Consider the following 14,767-nt stretch of genomic DNA (forward strand, 5'->3'; position numbering starts at 1 on the left):
TTGTGTGTTTCATGGGGGAAAATTCGTTCCAATTCAAAGTGTACGTGACAATGGAAACGTTTTTATTTGGCTACAATAAACTTACTTATTAAAGATACAAATACTTTATATATATAAAGGTTGCTTTCAAAATCCATTTGTCATCAGTTTAAATGGGCATTCTACTTATTTTAGATAAAGAGAGGGCAATGATTGAGTGAGGAAGGAAAATAATAAACAGAAAGAAAAGCAGATAGCAGAAACTGAAGGTTGGACAACAGAGAAGGGTGAAGGATGCATTAGAGTAGGAGTCGGGGGTCGAGTCCAGGAAAGATCGAAAGAAAGAGACAAGTGAATGAGTGAAAGAAGGACTGGAACATGGGGAGAGAGGGATGGAAAAGTTCATGAGAGTTGTTAATCTCTCTCTATGTGTTGCTGTGTGCCCTGCTGCCCATCCATATGGCTGTGTGTATGTGTGTGAGAGAGCAAGAGACAGAAAAAGAAAGAGGAAATTGGGGGTAATAGGAGTGAATGACACATTCCAACATTAATATAACAGGATGGTTTGATTAAGCAAAAACCTCTGCATTGCTATTATAGTGGCTGGATGTTGTAAGTGCGGTTTCAGTTTCAGAGTGTGATGGCAGCACTGTCAGGAAGACAAAGACATGGCTTATGGCTTTAGACCACAGATTGCTGCTTTATCTCTACCAGGAAAGCCTATTTTAATTAATATCGGCCTAAGCCCCTTAATGAGGGAACAGACAAGACCATTGTGTCTCCCTCTTTCTCTCTACACATACAGTATATACACCAACTGCACAGCACTGTTGTTGTGATATCAAATGTATAGTTCAGCCAAAAGTGAAAATTCTGTAATTTTATACTCATTTTACTCATAGTTTACTCATGTGGTTCCAAACATGTGTGACACGTTTTCTAGCAGAATGTCCAAACTCTGCTTTGCCATACAATAAAAGTGAATGGGGACTAGAGACAGTCATGATCACATTTCACTTTCATTGTATGGAAATGAGCAGATATTGGGTATTCTGCTAGATAGAGGGTAATGTGGTTTTAGAAAAGAGTGAGGGAGAATAAATGTTGACAGCATTTACCTTTATCAGTTGATACCTATACATTTAACACAATATAATGCAGAATTTTTATCTCTTTTCATTATTTATTTCATCGTGTCATTTCTTAAAATTTTCTTTAATGATGCATTCAAAAAACCCTTAATTCTCTCATCTTTTCATGACTTTATTTCAGTGAGGTTTCTCTTTGGTCCTCTGCTGGAGATTTGTAACCCTAATGCGCATAAATTCAGTTCTATGCAGTTAGCACAGCTTGGAGCTAGTTCAAACAGATGCCACCCCAACTCTACCAACTTATTACATTTAAGCAGAGATATTAGTACAGTCAGCTTATATTATGCATTATGCATATACATAATAAAATATGGATATTGAAAATGACATAGCTCAAATGCCATTTTTATGTATTGTTTTGGGTTCTTGACAAATCACACTCTGGAGGAATGAGTGAACTTTTTTCTCTATCAAATTAGATTTAGAAGAGTTTGAATGGCTGCCATGGATGAACCCAGGTACACTCAAAAGAAAGTTTGAACACTATTTAATTTTGTTAATTCAACTTAAGTCAGTTTCGTTGAGCCAATTTAATTTTGTTAAAATAGGTCAGTTCAACGTACTCAGTGTTTTAACTCAACATCATTAGGTTCGTCAATCTCAGTTTTCCTATGTAAAATTAATTAGTTACATCACTACATGTCAGACAGGCAAATGTAAGGACAGTGAAATGGTTGCACTAACAATTTGATAGCAAATGCTTTTAAAGATAGGAAGTACTTGATTCACATTTCACTTGAAAGAGCAAGTCCATCCTCAACCTAAGCATAAATGCCAATCTTCACCACAATGTAACCCCCAATATAACAGAAGCTGTTTTTAAATACCAATAAAATAGAACATTAACAAATCTCCTCCTCTTTGCTCAACCATGCATAAAATAACAATTTATTTTAATATTTGTTCAGCCCATTCAGTCCCATGCAAAGCATACTGGGAAACTGAAATCCCCTGCCCAGTTTCATTAATGCTACAAAATGTATTCATGAAATTGATTTTTACAAATTTAAATTGATTTATTGCAATGAAATCAAGTTGAGACAAAACTTTCTAGAATTGTGTTACTTTAGTTCATTTTAATGTAAGTAAATTGAACAACCTGCTAAAATCCATACAAAATATATTACACTGAATATTAACCACCTGGGAGACTGACTGACTGACTAACTAACTAACTAACTATCTATCTATCTATCTATCTATCTATCTATCTATCTATCTATCTATCTATCTATCTATCTATCTATCTATCTGTCTGTCTGTCTGTCTGTCTGTCTGTCTGTCTGTCTGTCTGTCTGTCTGTCTGTCTGTCTGTCTGTCCTTTAGTCAACCCATACTCACACTCTTTGACTTAATTTTAGTTAGATTTTTCTAGTTTCAGTATGTTGCTTATATCATTTAAATATGCATCATTAATTTTCTCAGGGCTGTCTTGTGATACCTAGTAGCTTTTATGCAATAAAATGCAATACGCCCCCGCTGCCCCGATTCTCCGGCCAACCTCCCACTCCATTGTCCCCTCACTCGTGAACAAGACCCCGAGGTACTTGAACTCCTTCACTTGGGGCAAAACCGCATTCCCTACCGGGAGTACGCACTCCATCGGTTTTGACTTTTATTTCAGTCAAAGAAAAAGATTTCAGTTGCGTTTAGTTTTGTTAACAAATTAACACTTGTTCTCAACAGGATTGTATGTCTGTCACCAGCCCTGTAACAGAATCAGTGTTGGTAGCCCTTGTTCATCTAGAGTGGTTATTGAGTTTGCATACCTGAGACACTCCAATCAGTGATCAGTAGTAAGTGAGATATACGGCTACTGTCAAGATGAAGCTCTCTCTATGTCCCCCTTCCTCTCTCTCTCTGATATAGTTTGTAAGGGTGTAGACAGGCATGGATACTGAAACAAAATGCTTTATTTTAAACCAGGTCTCCAAGGCATGGCATCTCTCTGGTGTTGTACATACAGTATTTTTGTCTGTATGTGTCCATCCATTGATTTATTTCTTCACAGCTGTCCCTCAGAGACATTTCTGCTCCAGTAGCGGCTGTAATGGTAGTACCATTCACAGTAGAATCATTGGAGCTGATTTGAACTTTTCTTGTTACCTTTTGCCCATCTTTTTGTGTTATTTCCGTGCCACTAGCCTCACCAAACGGATTTGCAAATAGAATGGCTACCTTTGATCACCCGAACAGATAGTTATGCCCTAAGTTTACATCATTGGTTGAGGCAATGGTGCTGTGTTGAAATGTAAAGGCCATTCGGACAAACAGTGGAATGTTTTGATAGTGCCACAGAGCCACAGTGTTTACACTTTTTAGGGAAATTAACCTACAGATGGCTTACTCATCATAGTTGTCTCTGCATATTGAGCTGGGATAGGAGAAACTATTATTACATCAAAATATTGCACACTTTAAATAATATAAATTGGAAGATTCCTTTGATTTTATCTTTTCAATGCAATGAGGTCTCTTCAGACCCCAGACTACAGATTCTTAAAAATTAAGGTTAAGAATATCACAGCTTTCTTGACTGATGTACTGTGTACTGCTATGTTTCTAGAGCTCAGACATTAAAAATGGAGAATGCACCAGTGACCTTGTATGAAGGTTTGCACGTGTGACTAATCATGAACTGATGGTTTATTGGTTTGTCAATATAAATCTGTGTGTGTACATAGTGGCATTTGAGGAATGCTCTTGAGTACAAATACTGTATAAGCTACCAGTCTATTTCTGGTTCTAATCATACTGTATGTAATTTACCATAGAGTCCACCTGTGTAGTGTGTTTCTATGAGTGCAGTTAGTTCCTAAAGAGATAGCTTTAGCGCATGATTAGTTTTGTAAGGCAGAGCATCTCATTTCAAAGGTGAGCTGTTTTATAGTTTTTTTATGTTTGTTTTCCATGCTTCCTGGGGTGAAACATGTTTGTTTGTTTGTTTGTTGGCTTTCAAATCTGGTCTCCTCTGTGACAATGTAGCATAATACAGTATATCAGCACCACAATAGTATACACATGCACAGATAATGTAGCAGCAGATGCAATACTGAAAAACTGAAAAACGACAGGGCCTTGGTACAAATACACTCTTTTCTATCAATGTGATTATTCAGTCTCCTCTACGTGACTTTGCTCTCTTGATTGGCATGCATTTGATGACATATTCATTGTAAGGTAATGTATCTTGCTGACCTAGTTGTTGGTACATGTGTGTGTGCTCTCACAGGTGTAAAGGAGCATCCCACTATGGCCTCTCCGCTGAGAGAAAGCGGCGTTCTCAAGAGGAAGATTGCACAGACAGCACCTCGGAGCTCACTTTGGCAGCATTGCCTGGGGAGGGCTGCCCCTCCTCTGCTATCACCCGCCTATCAGATGAGCCTGGCCTGGTTAACCCCGCCTATGAGCCCAGTGTGGAAGACAACAGCCAGTCGGGGAGCACCACCAGCCTGGCAGCACGCAGTTGTTCAAGGAAGAGTGAGTGTGAGTGCACACATTATGTATGTTTGTGGGTGTCTTTGTCTGTAAATATATTTTAGTTCTGAATTATTTTACTTTTAGGGACATCCCAAGTGAGGTTTTGTCAGATTTAGCACATTTAAGAATTATGTCTCCAAAGCTAAGTAAACTGACACACATTTACACTTTCAAACACATATATACATTATAACTATCAATCTTTCTCTCACTCACACCTACTGGAACAATTAATCAGATAAATGCCATTTGCGCAGTCACCCTCAATGTACCATTTATGTCATTAATACAAAAATCTATTCAAATTGCTTGTCTGAAAAGTATCAGATGAGACACTCAATTGGTATTGCAGTTAAAGAAACAAAGAAGCATAGATAAAGTAAAAGAACAGTTCAAATATGCCTAATGAATGCTTTATGAGGCCTTTTCCTGACCTCCACAAAGTAGTTCAGATGTGTTTCATTGTCTTACGACCCCTCAAGAAACATGAAGCCCTCAGAATGAGTACAATAAATGCAGCTGCACCAGCATTTCTGGCTTTGGGACTAGAAACAGTATGACACTGCAGCTGAATAAGCTGTCCATCTCCAGCCCAGGCAACGTCACTGTCAGAGCTTTTTCCATCAGAGATAGAGAGAGTGAAAAAAGAGTGAGAGACATATAGAAATAGATGTACCGAAATGTTAAAGAGGGCAAATCAATGCTTAAATAAGATTTAGGAAAGCATTACTTTTTTTGTTGCACCTACTTAAGGTTAGGGATTTAACAAATGTCTTAAATTGCAATGTATATTTGATATGAATGATACCTCAAATTGTATGGCTTATTTAGGCAGACTGATCTCACAAAAAATCGGCGGCAGGATGTTGAATGTTTTGTGTGCCAAAATTTCCGAAGTGCCCTTCCAAGTGGCCAAAGCTGGAACTACAGGACTACTACGCAAGAAGAACTTAAGTCTTTGAATGAATGTGACGTGAAAGGCACAGCATGTTTGATTTTCAGCATAATTTGAGTAGTATTTACATTAAACAATGCCTTACTCTAAGCAAAGTCCCCTTCCGGACAAGTCCACATTGTGGCTATCTTGGGAAAATTCTTGTGTAGCTGTTTTCTTTGGAAACTAGTGGCATACTAGTACAACTACTATCTACTTGAATGGGGAAAGACTGAGATCTCCAAAATGGTTGGGAAAGAGTACTATCACAATAACATATTGTGTAACATATTTCAAATCAACAGTAAAATCTGACAACAATGGTGTCATAAATTGTGCTTCCTTGGCTCAGATCACGCTATAAACAGTATTTTTCAGCCTAGTCCAGCTAATGCTCATTCTCAAGTAAAATGTCAGGTTAAATCTCTATCAAAAAGAAATTTTTACCTGTTGTAAATACCGATACTTCCTTTTTTACTCCCGCCCAGGGGCGGACTGGGAAGAGAAATCGGTGTGGGATTTTACATAGAAACTGGCCCAAAAGTTGTTGAGTAGGGGGGGTCGCTGTCCTTTTCTGCATATCGCGGTGCCGTTTTGTGGCCATTCTGCATAACGCGGTGGCCCATTTCAGCTTATCGTGGCCCATACGGCCCCGTTTCATGGCCGGCCCTTTGGGAACCGTCCCGCTTCTCTCAATGGCCAGTCCACCCCTGCTCCCACCATATTGAGTGTTCCAATTTCTCCCATTCATTCTAATTCGAGTGGTCTGTTTTAGTTAAACTGTCTCTACACTAACACAGAAAACCTTACACTAAAACCTCAACCTAACCTTAAATGTATAGAACACAACAACGTTTTTTTACTTCCTTGCAAATGTAGTATCTCAGATGTGATGTCAAAGACACAGCATGGACAATTTCTGGGGCATGATCATTCGAATTCTCAGCATGGGGGAGGGGAGAGTGTCTAGGGTAGGCACACAACCCATTGATTTGCCTCGAGCCCCCACAGAAACTTTTGACTTCTGATCAACGTTGTCCTGTCAGACCATCCCCACCCCAAACCTACAAGTACCCCACAAAGATCGTAGTACCAGCCAAGAGAGCAACACATTAAAACTTCTCAAAACACCCTTGAAACTAGATAGCAATGCATGGCAACCACCCACAACCAAGCATTGTGGCTGAAGGTTATGGATGTGTAAGCACCACTCACAATTTCTAGTTCTATTTTAATTGTCTGAAACTTTCTTTCATAATATTTGAAGTTGCACAGTCATGCAGAAAAAAGTGGTCTGCACTGTTCTATGCTGATTCAGGTCTGACCTAAAGGAAAGAGCATTGGCGAAAAAGACGTTTTGATTTTACTGCAGTGTCCACAATACAGCAAAGCTGCCTCTGAAACCACCAGGTGCTGTTTTCTCAGGTTCATCGCTTGACCTGCAGGTGCAATATATTTTCATGCTCAACAGCAACCACTAACAAAAAGGAGACTGCTTGATTGGCTAACGTGTGATGACATTGTACTGTATGTCCAAAAATCTGATTGGCTGATGAGGGACATGTCCAGGCATGTTTATGCAGAGAAGTGTATCTCCACTTCTTTTTCTCTCAGTTCCTTTATCTCTCTGTTTCTTTCACTCACAGATCGTAACTTTGACCGAACATCGGTGCGCAGTCGGTCTTTTCGCCGCTTGAATAGAGCGTTCAGTGTCCTGAGGAGGACCAAGAGTGGGACAGCGGTGGCCAATGAGACCACAGAAGAAAGAGACAACCTTAGAAATACCAACATACCACCAGAGGGTGAGTGTGTGTCTTGCAATTGCTCGCCTGTATAACTTTTTTCATTGTAAAATTGGCATGAAACTGTATTTTGCATATATATACTGTAAGTGATCCTGTAGCTCAACTGGTAGAACATGGTGCTAGCAGTGCCTAGATTGTGGGTTATATTCCCAGGTAAAACACATTCTGATAAAGCATTTAACTGAAATTGAATAGCCAGTTAGCATGAATGCAAATGTAGTTTAGTACAGTGGTACTCAACCAGGAGGTTGGGATAATAATAGATTATTATCGATTTAATAGAATTATTATAAATCAGCCTACTGAAAATGCTAAAAGAAAATATCCACAGCTTGCTTTTTATGAAGAATATACAGTTCTATACATTTCTGGAAATTTTAAGGAAATATCTATAATATACATACCTAACATGGGGGGCCTTCAAATGTTTTCTCTGACAATAGGAGGGAGGAGTCAAAAAAGGTTGAGAACATCTTGGTTACTGTTGTAACCTCCATTCCCTGATGGAGGGAATGAGAGGTTGTGTCGATATAGTGACACTAGGGGTCGCTCTTGGTAGCCCCAAACACCTCTAATCTTTGAGAAAAGGCCAATGGGTATTGGTGAGGGGAATTTGCATGACACTCCCCTGGACATACGGGTATTAAAGGAGCTGGCTCACTACCACTCATTCAGGTTTTGCGCTGAGGAGCCGAGACAGGGTCCCAGCCATTTCAGTGGGCAGTTCAGGGTTGTGGAATGAGGGACACAACGTCTCATTCCCTCCATCAGGGAACGGAGGTTACAAAAGTAAACAAGACGTTCTCTATCTGTAATGTCCTCTGTTGGGTGACATCCCTCCATTTCTGAATCAAACAAAGAGCTACTCAGAGCGTCTAAAGCTCTGCATGTGATCCCAAGTAGATGCACAAAGCATGCACCGGACACAGCAATGACAAGGCTGGGTCTGCCTCCTCCTGGGGCAGCACTTGCAAGTTCACCACCTCATCCCTAAACAGGGTCATGGGAACCTTGGGCACATAGCCCGGTCGGGGTCTAAGGATCACATCAGAGTATGCCGGACCAAACTCCAGCAGATATCGCTGACAGAGATCACCTGCAGGTCCCCTACCCTCTTGATGGACGTGAGCGCAGTCAGGAGGGCAGTCTTCAATGAGAGCGCCTTTAGCTCAACTGTCTATAGGGGCTCAAACGGAGCTCTCTGCAGGCCCCGCAGGACCACAGAGAGATCCCACGAGGGAATGAGGCGTGGCCTGGGAGGATTCAGCCTCCTCACACCTCTAAGGAACCTGATGATCAGGTCGTGCTTCCCAAGGGACTTAATATCTACTGCGTTGTGGTGTGCCGCTATAGTGGCCACATACACCTTCAAGGTGGAGGGGAACATCCGCCCTTCCAGCCTCTCCTGCAGGAAGGAAAGCACTGACCTGACTGTGCATCTCTGGGGGTCTTCACGTCAGGAAGAACAAAACTTAGTGAACAAATGCCACTTCAAGGAATACAGGCACCTCATAGAGGCAACTCTGGCCTGGGTGATTGTGTCTACCACTGCCAGTGGTAGGCCACTTAGGTCTTCCATGTCCCATCCAAGGGCCAGACATGGAGATTCCAGAGGTCTGGTCGCGGTGCCAGATGCTTCCCCGTCTCTGAGAGAGGAGGTCCTCCCTCAAGGAAACTCACCAGAGAGGGGCTGTCATAAGGAGTTTGAGCTCAAGTCTGGGTGGGCCAGTGGGGCGACACCAAGATGACCTTCTCCTCGTTCTCCCTGACCTTGCACAAGGTCTGTGCTTGCAGGCTCACTGGGGGAAACGCATACTTGCGCAGCTGTGTGCCAGCGTGTCTGACGAGTACTGAGCGCAATGCCTGCTGTGAATGTGCAGTGTCCGGTGATCGTAACAACGACAGCCGTAAACACCGGGTGTGTGACCCAGGGAATGAGGAAACCACTCTTTCTTTGAAAATGTAGGTACCGTAGCATGCAGAGGTGAATGGACCGGCAGTGGAATTCAGCTCTCTGTGAATCAACCTCTTGGCTCAGAAGAAAAAATCTGAATGAGTAGCTGCGAGCCAGCTCCTTTTATACCCGTATTTTCGGGGGAGTGGCATAGAAATTCAACTTGCCAATTCCCATTGGCCTTTTTTAAAAGATCAGAGCTGCTCCCATGAGTGACCTCTAGTGTCACTACATCAACACAACATTGAGTGAGTGACAGATAGGGAGCCACAGGCTTTTGTACGCATGCTTATAGATTGACTAAACAAATTAATTTAAAGTGTAAAAGCTGTTAAAAAGGATTATAACATCATGTACAGGCATTTAATACTTTATTGTGTTGTAATTATGAGCACAAGGACCTTAAATGTTCATCAATATTTAAATATCACACTGGTACTGTTATATCCCACAAAACACAAAATCTAAGCATGTTCTTGGCCTCTGGGAATGGACTTTGAATGTCCTGATATCTATTATCATTCAGCAATATACTAAAACAATATCCATGGATAATAAAGGAGAAAGAGAGAGTGTCAGAAGGTGACAGTCTGGTTTGGGTCCGCTCAGCGCCGCAGTAGCATATGGTCCTTTAATAATGCAGATGGAGCCTGAGGAGAGAGAGAGAGAGAGAGAGAGAGAGAGAGAGAGAAAGACAGAAAGGAAATGAGGCAGTGTGTTGTTGGGGCAGGGGGCTGAACAGAGGAACTCAGTGACAATTAAAAGTTAGTTAGAGGTATACTTGCTCCTTGATAAAACATAGAAAAAGATAATGGGGCGAATTCACAGTTTTGGTATTTTCATGCAAGAATGCACTAAGTCTAGGCACAAGTGGGTTTGGCAAATCGTGCATTAAATGCACTAATGGGCTGTGCCAAGTGCAATTTCTTACAGTAGGATCTTCTCCAGTTATTGAACCACCTGCGTACTATATAGTCCATTCCCTCAAGCACCAGTGATATAAACAAAGACAGCACATTCATAAGAAGTTGGTAGTGTACATGAACTGTATGCAATAAATTAAAATAATATGCTTAGAAAATGTTATTATCATCAGGATTTGGATGGATGTTCCGTTAAATTATAGGGAATGTAAGTATTATTATTAATTTTGATCTACTGACACACAAATCATGGCTAGTATTAAAAGTGATTGTATCTGTATGAACTTCACTTTTATTGGTTGATTTTGATTTTGAACAATTCAATTCATTTATTGAATTTATTGATATATTTCAAATTAACCGAAACATAATCAAAATAACGTGGTCAAAAAAATTATACTAATCCAAACATTTTACTCTCTCCAAATTCTTTCACCGGCACCTTTTTCAGTGAATTAAAAAAATAATAATTCTATGATAACAAGTGGAAAATACCATGCAAATTATATCATAAATAGAATTGTAAATATAAACATAATAATTGAAAAATAAACCATGACCTGTAAATAGTTTAACACAAATTTCATACATTTGGTTCCATATGAAGGCTACAACTGTTATTGTCAGGGACTTAATTTGATGTTCCACAATATTTTAGAGTTTGGACGTTAACATTTTTACTACCTGCTGGTGGAATATCCAAACTGCAAATGCAGGAACAGACCTACTTTTGAAACATCTTATAAACAAAATAGCAAATTGCTCATTGCAGAACTTTATTAACATACAATACACCCTCAGTTTACATGCATACACCCACAGAAAATTGTGCTAAGAATTAGCGCTCTCGTGCTGTCCTTTGCGCACTCCTGAAAATAGAGCACTGAGTCTTTTTCACTAAACATCCGCAATCTAGCTTAAGCTGGCAAAATTAACACTACGCTTTTACTGCCTGAGGAAAGCAGGCGATTCATTTGATTTAAATGTTTGTGTATGTTTTCTACCAAAAATGGCAGAAGTAATTCATCAAATAATGGAAAAGAGCATAATAACCTGACATATATCCATATACGCTGTGTAGTCAATAGCACTTTCAGCATCTTGAGATGATTCAGGTGTCTGGATCACAGTAGTGGAGTGATGCTGTTAAGTCGCAGCAAAGTGTGCCTGTCACATATTCCCTGTTGTCTTTTGTTTTTGTGCTTTTATGTTGAAGTTCTTGTTTAGTTCCTGTTTCCTGTTAGGTTTTTGTAGTCCTTTGTAGTTTCATTTTATGATTGGTTTTCCCCTGATTATTTCTCATTCCCTGATTGTTTCCCCAGGTGTTCCTTGTTTTCCCTTGTGTATTTAAGCCCTTGTTTCCCCCAGTTCATTTGTCAGTTCTTGCATGTCTTGTTATGGTCTGTGCGAGGTTCCCTGTTTTTGTTAATTTATTTAGCGTTTTCTTGTTTATTTTAATAAAGCTGCACTTAGATCGTCACAGTGCCAGATTGCGATGGTTTGCTCCATACTCCACTATATAGTGCTCAGAACTGACCCACAAGATCAGGAATTGTGCCGTGTAAATTGTGTTCAACATAGATTTGTGAGCATGTTTGCAGCATTTCCTGATCTTCATAATTTGGCACTAAATCAGTGCAGACATTGTATGCAAATAAATTGCACATTTACTGGACGCATTTCATTCTTAGTGAATTCCCCACGATCGGATTTTGCCACGCGACATGGATAATGGTTTATAACCATTATGCAATTTTTTCCATTTACCTATTAAAGTTATATTCAGATTATGAATTACAATGCTGAGAGAGCCTCATAAATTTAGCACAGGTCTGTATTTGCAGTGGACATTTTGAAGCTAATAAGCATGCGAAAGAGGAATCTAATTTTGCAAAACGCTTTACAGATTAATTTCTCATTAAAGCTAAATGAAATGTGAGCCCCTTAAAAAACTTTATTGAAAAAGGTGAAATTACAGTGCTACAGTATTCCTGGCACTGACGATGTCAAGCTCATGGCATTGACTCCCAGGAAATATGTATACTGATAAAATGTAAACCATGAATGTAAGATGTTTTGGATAAAAGTGATCCAATTGTAGAAATGTATACATTACACTACTGTTCCACCTTTAAAATTACTTTAAAGATGCAGAAATACAAGTATGTATATCTGTTTGAAGCCAAATAACAACTCAAATAAAATTTGCAGAAGCCAACTCAAATTTTTAATTTTAACCAGTTACTAATCTTTTTTAGTTGGCTTTTTTTTTTTCTCTCAAGTGTGTGTGTTCGTCATGTAATGCCCCCAGGTTGCTGTAATAATGAGCTTCACTTTCTCTCTCACTGCAAGCAATCAGAAGAGATGAGGAGAAAATATTGACTTTGAAAGAGAGGAACTACGGATTGATTGTGGGGAACAGGGGATATGAGAGAGAGAGAGAGAGAGAGAGAGAGAGAGAGAGAGAGAGAGAGATTGTATAATGGAGAAAGGAGGAAAAGACAAAGACAAATCACTGGGATCATTACCAAATCCAGTTGTAGTTCACAGTCACAGGTATAGGCAGAGGTATTGTACAATTCTGTCAACCATAACAAATATAGCACAGACATTTATCATATGAAATTTCCATATATCTAGCTCTATGGCTGCATTTTTTATTTAGATTTTTGTCTATTTCCACAGGCACCGAATTAAACCAGTCTGACCTTTGATTTCACCCAAGTGATTTCTTTAGCCCTATTCAGACGGGACTAGTTATCTAAACGACGTTTGAGTTAAAGATATTATCAAACAACATCTGTAATTTCATGTACTGATTCGGACTGTCCATGTTGTTACGGAGGTGGGAATGTCTGTTTTCTAGATGTGGGTGTTACAGAAGGTTGAACACATCAATTTAGGTGTTATAAGTAACATATCTCTTAAACGTTATCTGTTTAAATAAAAAATTACTTCTCATTTAAAAATACATTTCAAATAACTTTAATTTATTAATTATGCATTATACATTACTTATTTTAAAAAGCCTATTAAAATTAACTATTTATGAGTTTATAGATGTGGCTGCTTATAATAAACCCACTGAAATATACAAGACACATCAGTGACTTATCTAATTGTAACATTATGTAATTAATCAGCGAAATTAAGATTAATATCTTGTCTGACGCTGATTTTACAGTGGCCAGTCTGAGCAATTTTTGCAATTTGGCTCTCCTTGTTTATTTTCTTTTCTTATTTTTTCGTCAGATGGCAAAAAATCAACATCCATATTGAAAGGCGCTGCAGGCAGAAGATTGCCATGCATAAATACAATCTTAACGGTAGTTCATGCAGGTCAAAATACATGAGGAGATGCATTCAATATCTGCCATAACAGACATTCGTATTCGGACGGTATTGGATTTCTCAGAGGACCCTTAACTTAACCGAAAAACAGTAGGTAATTTGCTATGCAATTTTAACAGAGGTTGTGAGAGAAAAACAGACTTGTCTGATTCAGATGAAATTAAAATCACAAAGAATGTCTGTGAAACACAAATTTCCCTGACATCCTCAGGGAAAACTAGTCCTGTCCGAATTGGACTTTTGCTGAAAATCCTCTTTAGTTTAGGACTGCACAGCCTTTACATGTAGGAAATGAGCCCTCTGATGAAATTATGTTTGCTAAGTATGTTTTTTTACCCTCTTTTTATAGTATGAAGTAATGTTTGGATTGATTTTGGATTGTTTACCACCCACTAAGAAAATGATGATCATAGATACTGATCGTAGATACTCTCTCTCTTAGTATTTGCATTACCTCAGCTGCATCATCTCATCCCTGATGGAGAGGTTACCAGTATTAAGATCACTAGGGTGGATCCTAGTGAACCATTGGCTATCAGCATTGTCGGGGGCAACGAGACCCCTCTTGTCCGAATCCTCATTCAGGACATCTACAGAGAGGGTGTCATTGCTCGTGATGGAAGACTGCTGCCTGGAGATATGATCCTCAAGGTGTGTATATGTGTTAGGCAAGTGTAAATCTTGACATTTTAGCCAGAGGGGCTTTTTTAATGTCTGTAATAAATGGAATGTTATATTGCAGAAATATATTCAAAATATGTCCTCTTCAAAATATGTTAAAAAACAATGTAATTCACCCAGTGCTGATCGGAAATTCTATTTACTTACCTGGCTGCTAGTAGAAGAGATCACCTTGGTGATCAATAGAGCACACATTGAAACCATAAACTAATTTTAATTATGGTAAAATACTACAAATATACTGCCCATAATACTGAAGCTACATCCACCAATCAGAGAACATGCTGTTGGTAATATTGGAAACATAATTACACCTGGCTTCCCGACTATCACATTCATGGTGTTAGTCTGAGAAAAGAATGACAGAGGGAGAGGAGACAGGTCTGACTTTACGTCACTGTACAGTAGGAGTGAATTGTCCTGGTCATGATAGCACATGTTGTCATGGGCTCTACCATCTGTTGTGTGCCGTGTGTATTTTGAGGATTTTTTTTAAAGCTCAAACCTCA

General features: G+C 39.3%; 1 protein-coding gene across 1 annotated transcript in view; it reads left to right on the plus strand.

The window, feature by feature from the left end:
• Positions 1-14,767, plus strand: part of LOC127624315 (E3 ubiquitin-protein ligase LNX-like) — a 67,706-nt gene that overhangs the window by 39,785 nt on the left and 13,154 nt on the right. Inside the window, 3 exon segments of the mRNA XM_052099094.1 lie at positions 4,363-4,610; positions 7,191-7,346; positions 14,020-14,228. Coding sequence (XP_051955054.1) covers positions 4,363-4,610; positions 7,191-7,346; positions 14,020-14,228 — 613 coding nt within the window.

Source organism: Xyrauchen texanus, chromosome 30 (genome assembly GCF_025860055.1).
Source record: "Xyrauchen texanus isolate HMW12.3.18 chromosome 30, RBS_HiC_50CHRs, whole genome shotgun sequence".
NCBI classification, from domain to species: domain Eukaryota; kingdom Metazoa; phylum Chordata; class Actinopteri; order Cypriniformes; family Catostomidae; genus Xyrauchen; species Xyrauchen texanus.